Genomic DNA, 9,710 nt, shown 5'->3' with positions numbered 1-9,710 from the left:
TGTATAAACTACTGACAATGACAAAAACACAAATTACTCAAATTAAAAAGAAAACAGAAGATTATATACAAAAATCTGTTTAAATAAAAACTGTAATACTATCAAAATGATACTAAAATAACACTGTGAAGTATTCCCGAGAACCTTCTAACAAAAAGCTCTGGAAACATCCAGCAAACAGTTTCTCTTACTATACTATTACTATATAGGTTATACTCATACAGTATAACCTTCTTAATACCCATCTGCCGAAAATCTGCAGAAATGATCTCTCCCTCCCGTCTCTCTACTCTGTGGGGTTGACATGTTGTTTTGTTCGGCTTGCACATTGCATACAATTCTGATGCAACCCACTGTAAACGCTCAAATTCTTTCACTCTGTGCATGCGTGCGTGTGTGTGTGTGTCTGCGTCTGTTGTCTTGTTGTGTGTCGTGTGCCTCTCTGTCTGTTTCCAGAACTCACACTGCACTGACAAGCAGCAGATCACTAAGTGAAACAAAACACTGTTTAATAATTCAGACAACCCCCTCCCTCTCTCTGGCTCTCTCTCTCTCTCACACACACACACACACACACACACACACACACACAAATCCCTTTAAGTCTCCATGCGTTTGGATCTCTCTGACGGGAGGCTGCTCTTTTTGTCTCGTCTTGTCTTTTATCCGCTCACACACTCTCAGATGAAACCAGAAACGGGGCAGAAGAGCTATTGGGAGTGTGTGTGTCCATCTACAGTCTGTTCTTCCCTCAATTTTAGATACCAGGTCATTGAATTCCAGTTTAAAGCTTCTCCGAGAATCCCAACATGGGCTTTTTTTTTGCCTAATAGGCTCCTATTTGAACGTAATCATCATTTGGCTTGACATGGATCCCTATAATCTAGATCCGAATGTCCAGCTTCCCGTTACGAGGAAGATGAAGGCATTTTTCCTCCAGTAGCTCTACACAGGATTGCAGTTTTCCTCTCAATGCGCTGATTGTTTTCCGAAATATAATTGCTGTTATCATATGACTCTGCACATGCATAATACGAGCGCTATGAAATATTCATGAGCGTATAGTGTGCGCCGGCCAAAGCTGCACGGGGTACTCTGGGGGATGCTGGGTAATGGGGCAGAGGAGCGTAATCAGGTTGCATTACACAACCAGGTTTCATGTTGCGACCGCAGATGATATCAAAGGGAAGGAGGTGAAGTGTGTCTCGTCGGACAGGTGGAGCTGTCAGGTGTGTGTTTGATTAATGAAGGGCTGGAGGTGTTTAAGCATTCGTATTGAGCATGCACCGTTGTTTTTGCTTTTGGTCCACATAAAATTTCCCACAATTCCATAGGACCAATCAGCACGACTTTTTTCCTCGCTCAACTTTTCGCTCAAAACTAGCTGAGACTAACCTCGACATCTGTCCAAACATGTCTGAAATTATTTAAAACAACAAACCCTGCCGTACTTTTTATTATTCGAGCAACAACGGTCGTTGTTTTGAACCAGGGCAAATTCATTATAGGGTTTCTTCTCACTTTCCCCCTCTGCCTACATTTGTTATCCTTGTAATCACTTTTGCCAAAACATTCACCCTTTTAATTAAATTCATAAGTCGACACAGCTTTATCTCTCTCAGCGGTCGGGTCGGAAACCAGATTACTCTGCTGTCACAGATTTCTCTTGCTCTTTTCCGGACACTGAATAAAAAAGTTTTTAAAATCGTTAAGGCACTTAAAGACTTGAAATTGCGTGAAAACAAACTACAAAGGGAGAAAAGATGTGAGAGATGTGGCCAAAGGATAGATTTTTAGTCTGTTAATTTTGTTAGGTTTATAATAAATGTAGTTATATAGTTTTAATAATTAAAAATAAGTGATTTTTCTAATTCATTTTCAGTTATTTTCAAATGTCTTGAAACATGAATAGTAATTTAAAGAAAAAATATATAGTTATAGTAATATAGTAAGTATTTTATATAAATGATGTAGAATAATATATTTTTTAATGGAAGAAAGGAAATATTTTTGGTCTACAAATTTAACTTTTTAGTATTTTTGATAACTGAAAAATGTGTGTTTTTCATTATTTTTAGTGATTTTCAAATGTCTGAAACATGAGTAATTAATAATAGTAAGAATTAAATTAAATGAAATATATAATGTAATATAATATAATATAATATAATATATGCTGTATGTGGTTTATAATGGTTTATAATAACTTTAGTCTTTAGTTACAGAAGTTATTTTCATTATTTTCTTGAAAACATGTCTTGAAACATGAATAATATAATTATAAAAATATGTATTTATATTTTTTAAATGGAAGAAAGGGAATATTTTTGGTCTGCCAATTTTGTTTGGTTTATAACAGTTAAAAAATAGAGTAATTTTCATTATTTTCAAATGTCTTGAACATTAATTAATTAATAATAACAATTATAATATAACAATGTACTGTATGTACTTGAAACATGAATATTATATATATATATATATATATACAGTATATAATTACGTAGAATGGTATATTTTTATCATTTTAAAAAATATTTAAATGTACATCATTTTGATGTTTTTATAATAATGTTTGTTATTTTTGTGACATAAATCTCATTCTCATTGGCTGTGAGGCTCTAGCTATAGCAACAAAACTTCTCCTGCCAACATTTCAGAAAATTAGTCTTAAAACAATTACGTTCATATCAAAGACCCTATATTTTCTCTTCATCTTGTGCAGCCCAAGAACTTTTTCTCTAAACAGTCGAGGTAGGCCTGCTGATAAAATGTGTTTGCACAGAGAGCGGCTCTATCAACAGCAGGTTGTTTCAAAGCAGCTAAAAGAAACAAAAAAGCAACTATTTATCAAATCCGTCAGCGTTTAATTGAATGTGAACCAGTGGACAGGAACAGTCAGTCTTTTCATTGAGCTGTCGGGACATGATGAATGGAGCGAAACGTGGAAATGCCCATCTCTCCCATGTCATTCATCAGCTCCGGCGTCACGCACACGCCAGCCGCACACGCAGATAAGGAAAGTTTATGAAGAGAATTAGTTCTGAATATGCTTCTAATGAGGTCATTATTTATTTTCAGCTGAACAGTGAAAAAAATAGATTGTTTTTAACCGATCCCCCCCCGTTCCTAATGTTGTTCCATATGGAGTGCTGTAAGTGGATATGCTGAAAATAAAATGAAAAATGGCTTCACTTAGTCTACTCTGAGCTTAAGTGTGAGTAAATGTTGTTTATTGTGCTTTAATAGATATGTCTTCATCTGGATCAGTTCGATGCCGTAAAACTGTCTCTCCCTCTCGGTGCAGATTGAGAACCTGCAGGAGCAGCTGAAGGATAAGGAGAAGCAGATGACCAGCCTGAAGGAGCGCGTCAAATCCCTGCAGGCCGACACTTCAAACACGGACACGGCCCTCACCACGCTGGAGGAGGCCCTGTCTGAGAAGGTGGACACCCACGAACACATACACACATTCGTGTACAGCCACCGAAATTCATCAATGTCCTGTTGTTACGTGTTAAGTTCACTAATTGTCTGTTTTAGGGTTGTCACAGTAGCAACATTTTCATTGGTATGACTCTCACCCATGGAGTGTTCAAAGCGGCCGTTTGTCAGTTATACACTAGCAAATTGAATTGACGTTACACAGATATTATTGCTATTGTTATTCATTCATTTTTTATTAATCATTAATTTTAGTATTTACTGGAACTGAAGTACTGTATTTGTGTCATTCATACTCTGTTTATAGCATTGCAGCTAGTGGAAGGGCTAACCAAAAATGCTGACATTTGAATCTTGAACAGTAAATAATAACAACAACTATTATTATTATTATTATTATTATTATTATTAACCACACCAATTAATAACCACATTTAATATGAATGTGCGACTTAATGTTATTAGTAAACATTATATAAATATATCCAGGTTTTATATTATTATTGTTATTATTATTAACACCAATTAATAACCATATGTAATATGCATGTATGACCTAATGCTATTAGTAAACATTACATAAATATATCCAAGATCATCATCATCATCCTCATCATTATTATTATTATTATTATTATTATTAACCACACCAATTAATAACCACATTTAATATGAATGTGCGACCTAATGTTATTAGCAGTGTTGGGGAAAGTTACTTTTAAAAGTAATGCAGTAACTCAGATATTTTCTTGTAAATTAAAAAAGTAATGCGTTACTTTACTAGTTACTTGAAAAAAGTAATCTGATTATGTAATGCGTTACCCCCAACACTGGTTATTAGTAAACATTATATAAATATATCCAGGTTTTATATTATTATTATTATTATTATTATTATTATTGACACCAATTAATAACCATATATAATATGCATGTATGACCTAATGCTATTAGTAAACATTACATAAATATATCCAAGATCATCATCATCATCATCCTCATCATCGTCATTATTATTATTATTATTATTATTATCATCAATAGTGATATTAATAACTAAACTGTTGATGTGGTAGCGTGTTTTCTCCTTCAGAGACATGATTTCACAGGTGACGTGAACTGCAGTTGCAGAACAGCAGAAGCTGTGAGTGTGTGTGTGTGTGTGTGACAGCGGTGAAGATTGCTCTGTCACACACCCTTATGTAAGGACTCAGTCATTCTCACACTACGATTGACCTCCCAGCAAGCGCACGGATCCACAGGTCAATCCCCGTCACTTCTCATCAACTCACATCACATGTGTGATTGTCTTCGCCAACACCTTCAACTAGTTCACCGAACATTTCAGGTCACGGGCTTCCAGAATGACGCAGTTCTCCGAATCAACAAAACCCTCCCCACCTGCCCCCTGATCTCCAGCTCATGAATATGAATGAATTAACCCCAGCGGATATTAGCATTGTCTTACGTGCCTGCAGTTTGGCGGTGATCTGCTGTTCTGCGTTTCCCCCCTTCATCTCGCTCACATACCCTCACGCGCCGAGGTTTGGGCCTCCTGTTCCTCCCAGCCGCGGGGCGGAAATTTACTTTGTCAGCCATCTGCATATTGAAAAAGAGAGCTCTGGCTCTTTTAGCGGACACACATACTCAAACGCTGGCGGACACGTATGCACTTTTGCAGCACGTTCCCTCACACAGACATTTACAGAGCGTATCTGTCTTTCCCTACTTAAACACATGCAGTTATCCATTTCACATGCCTCGGATGCCGTTCGATGCATGTCGTGAACCAAGAGTTAGCTAGCATGGCGATGAGCGGTCATGCTTAATGTCACAGCTCAGCGAGGATCGGCCAGGAACGTCGACTCGGGAGAGTGAAATACAGCCCTTGCGGTGAGAAATGCAGTGCAGGCCTGAAAAAGAGCAGTGTTATTATTGTCCGGTTCGGCCGCTCGGTGTGTGAGTTTTGGCCGGCGTGGGTGTGAAAGTGCTGGAGGCTGATGCTCTCCATGATTCCAGCCATCCTCTTTCACAGGCCATCGACTGCGAATGCGAGGCTGCGCCAAAACGCTCTTTCCTCAGACCCCTTATTGTCTCACGTTATTGCTCTGTGTGTCTCTTTTTCCTCTCGGAATTATTAAAGGTGCTTTTTTTGCAACCTTATTAAAGTGTGCATGCAGTAAGGCATAGTAGCCGTTCACTTCAGATCTGACTAATTTCTACTAAAGTTACTTCCATTTTCTGAAAGCAGACGCGGGCAAATCTTCCAACACCTGGCCAAAGTTGACACATGTATGAGATTAATGGATCGTACGGCAAATGTGTTCATTCAGATATGTTCCACTAGCCGTGCAGAGTTACGCTTAAGATGGGAATTAAGGAATTGGTGTGCCTGCGCTTTCTAAACTTTGACAGGTGTTGGCCTGCTCTTATTTTTGGGTAAATATTTCAACCCTTACATAAATTGGAACCCAGATAACCACAAACTTCATTTCCTTTTTGTACTATTGTATTGTTCAACCTTCCATGATACAAATATCCAACAATGTAAGCTTAAAGCTTAAAGGTGCAGTTCACTCATTATTTATTTATTTAGTATTAAATATATTAGATAATATTTATTATTATTATTATTATTATTATTATTATTAGTATTATTATTATTATTAATAATAATAATAATATTAATAATGATAACAATCGCTTATTGCACTAGATTAAATTTTCTTTAAAGTATATACCATTTTAATATTAATTATGCTTTTTAAGAGCAACAGTGACAATAATAATAATAATAATAATAATGACTACTCTAGATTCTTTTTCTTTATTATTATTATTATTAGTAGTAATAATAACATTTAATTTTATACCAATACTATTATTATTAACTCACTCATATTATTATTTTCTCACCTTCATGTCATTCCAAACCTGTATGGTGGTGTTTATCCAATGGAACACAAAAGGTGATTTTTTGACAGTGTTGGGGAAGCTACTCTGAAACTGTAGCTTGATCAGCTACAAGCTACATGTAAATTAAAGTAGTTAAGCTACATTCAAGCTACCCTTCTGAAAAAGTAGCTAGCTACACTACAAGTTACTACCAAAAAGTAGCTAGCTACATCGAAACTACTTTCAATCTACAGTCAAGCTACCCTTCTGAAAAAGTAGCTAGCTACACTACAAGTTACTACCAAAAAGTAGCTAGCTACATCGAAACTACTTTCAATTTTTTATTATTATTTTAATGTTTTTTTTTTTTAACATTTAACATTACAAATAACTGAATAATTGTTAATAAAGAAGTAAAAATACGATATTTGGGGTTTAAAACATGCAATCATGATTTCAAAGAGTAGGGTGAATTCAGGTTGATTGTGACACATTTTCCAAGTCATTTCAATTACAAAAAGTGTCCCAGTCGTTTCATTTTGTAAACTATCCGATGCACACAATAATAAAATATAGTTAGTTTATATAGTTACATTATCTCAAACTGACTGTCAAAGTGCAAAATTGCTACAAACGTAACATCAATGCAAGAACAAAATGTATGCAACTTAAACTGGATACGGAGGAGTCGTAAAATAAGCAGGTTAAACTCACAACACATGCAGTATTTACTGACTGTGAATGGAGCCGCTCTGAGACGTCAATCATCAGCTGCAGGCGTGAATACTGTGCTTTGCGTGGAATCCCACTGCAACCATCCTTTGCCAAATGATAAGCACACTACTACATCGCGATTTTATTTTCTGTTCAATTGGTGTTCATTACAAAACTGTGGGGGGACAGATTATATTATGATGGTTCATCATTGCAAAATAGGCATTTGATAGAGTGCAATAAAGCACGAAAATTAATCCGTTTAAAAAGGCTATTATTCACCCTCCCGTATGTGCATTAAGTCTTCGGTGTAGACCGCATTTTAATCTTTGATTTGCATAAATTACAGTTGATTCATGTGAAATATCCACTGCTGTACATCCTCTGCAAAATCATCGATCTCTTGTCAGTGGACAGACTGTAAAGCCATGAGATGCGTGATGTCACAACAGATGGCGGTAATGAACAAATTTAATTTGTGATCTAGTCAGAAGATGCTGCGCTGCTTCAATGCATTAAACACAAAACAGAATGTAGCATCTGGTCGCGCTACACCGCTACTTGCTGGAAAAAGTAGTTAGCTACTGGAAAAAGCTACACTGTTTTAAAAGTAGCGGAGCTACTGTCACGCTACTGAAAAATGTAGTTATGTTAGTAGCGCCTCAAGACTGATATTTGAAGATCTTCACGCAGCTGTTTTCCATATATCAATGGTTCATAGTTACCACGACCTTTAAATGACACCAAAAAGCACCATAAAAGTAGCCTATATGACATGTACGCTTCATTCCATTCCATCTAAAACCATATGATAGCTCTGTGTGAGGAACTGGGTGAAATGGAAGTGAAATGTAATTATGCACTGATGGTCTTGCATCAACTGTCGTACTAGCTTACCTGCTCAAAATTCTTCAAAATGTCTAATTTTGTGTTCCAGAGAAGAAAGTCAGAGGGGTTTGTAACAACATACCTGTATAAGAGTGAGTAATTTTTTCTCCCTGCTTCGAAATCACACTTTCAACATGTCCTTTCTTGTTTGTGATGTTTGTAGGAGCGTATTATCGAGCGTCTGAAGGAACAGAGGGATAGAGACGAGAGAGAGAAGAGCGAAGAACTGGAGAGCAACAAGAAAGAGCTCAAAGAGCTGAAAGAGAAAGTCAGCTTACTGCAGGGAGAGCTGTCCGATCGCGAGGTGAGAACTTGATTTTGCATAAAGTAATGAACAAACTAATGCTTTATTAAAGCCAGTATTGCATGAAGTTGATGATTTTCACAATCTACAGTGTTTTTGTAATGATTTTGACCTTGTAGTGAAAAAAAAGACAGATTTATGTTGTAGGAGTGAGTCAAACCATATCTAGAGACCAAAATCTTGTGTACAGCATCATTTACAGTGTTGATGACCATTACAGGAATAGTTGTGCCAAAATGAGAATTTGCTGAAATTTACTCACCCTCAGGCCATCCATGATGTAGATGAGTTGTTTCTTCATCTGAAAAAATTTAGTGAAATTTATCATTACATCACTTGCTCACCAATGGATCCTCTGCAGTGAATGGGTGCCGTCAGAATGAGAGTCCAAACAGCTGATAAAAACATCACAATAATCCACAAGTAATCCACATGAATCCAGAAACAGGCTGAAGTTAAACCATTTTAATGATGGATTTGTTTCTTACAAACACACAGCTTTTTGCTTGACAAGACATTAATTGATGGACTAAAGTCGTGTGGATTACTTTTGGGTTATTGTTATGTTTTTATTAGCTGTTTGGACTCTCATTCTGACGGCACCCATTCACTGCAGAGGATGTTACATTTCTCCAAATCTGTTCAGCTGAAGAAACAAACTCTCTATATTGAATGTTCTGAGGGTGAGTACATTTTAAGCAAATTTTCATTTTTGTGTGAACGATTCCTTTAAACCGCTATATCATCTTGCAAGTATACGCTCAGATTTGTGTAATCTGTTTGCATATTTGTGAACAGAAGTTTGGGTTTGCGGTGTAAATATTGCAGTCATGAATTGTGGCCTGTACACCCAACTAAAATCCACAACTAATCCTAACACTCCTAAACTAAATCTCTGCTATCAGGAGAACTGTAATTAAATGCTAAACTATTATGTTATGAATCAGCTTGATGTTTCTGTGAAAATCTTTGCACATATTTGCAAAAGGTTAGCCTGGATTGTTTCTGTATGATTGTATGATTATATCTTGCATTTGTGAAAGCAAGTCAAGTTACAGGTTTTTGTACTGCACAAACAGACGTTCAGCTGACCAACAAATAGCTCAGAGGTGGGCGTCCAGCCGACATCTTGTGCAATTTTGCATTCATATTGTTAGTTCAGATAGCGGTTTCACATTTATAATGCAGTAATCCTCTATAATGTGTCAGGTGTGGATTAAAGAGGTTGAAGCGGATCCCAGGCAGCATTAGAAGCGTCTTCCTTAGATTGCACTATTGGACGAGGTGCTCAGGCTTGATAGAGACCGACTGATTTCGCAGCCGTCCACACAACCCCAGAGGAGCTGTAGTGATGAGAACAGACATGCTGGACCCGCAACACTGTCAGTCCTGCGTGTGTGTGTGTGTGTGTGTGTGTGTGTGTGTGTGTGTGTGTGTGTGTAGGACAAGAAGATAAATGGCGGAT

At 36.9% G+C, this 9,710-nt stretch overlaps 1 protein-coding gene across 7 annotated transcripts in view; it reads left to right on the top strand.

Moving 5' to 3' along the window:
* Positions 1 to 9,710, top strand: part of erc1b (ELKS/RAB6-interacting/CAST family member 1b) — a 231,614-nt gene that overhangs the window by 48,148 nt on the left and 173,756 nt on the right. For all 7 annotated transcript variants that reach the window (XM_016447524.1, XM_016447521.1, XM_016447523.1 and 4 more), the window contains exons 8-9: positions 3,308 to 3,445; positions 8,105 to 8,245. In XM_016447524.1, the coding sequence (XP_016303010.1) occupies positions 3,308 to 3,445; positions 8,105 to 8,245 (279 nt within the window). The remainder of the gene's footprint in view (positions 1 to 3,307; positions 3,446 to 8,104; positions 8,246 to 9,710) is intronic.

The sequence above is a fragment of the Sinocyclocheilus anshuiensis genome, unplaced genomic scaffold, assembly GCF_001515605.1.
Source record: "Sinocyclocheilus anshuiensis isolate Anshui unplaced genomic scaffold, SAMN03320099.WGS_v1.1 scaffold283, whole genome shotgun sequence".
Classification (NCBI taxonomy): Eukaryota; Metazoa; Chordata; class Actinopteri; order Cypriniformes; family Cyprinidae; genus Sinocyclocheilus; species Sinocyclocheilus anshuiensis.
The sequence above is the reverse complement of the archived record's forward strand: the minus strand, read 5'-3'. Positions and strand labels throughout refer to the sequence as shown.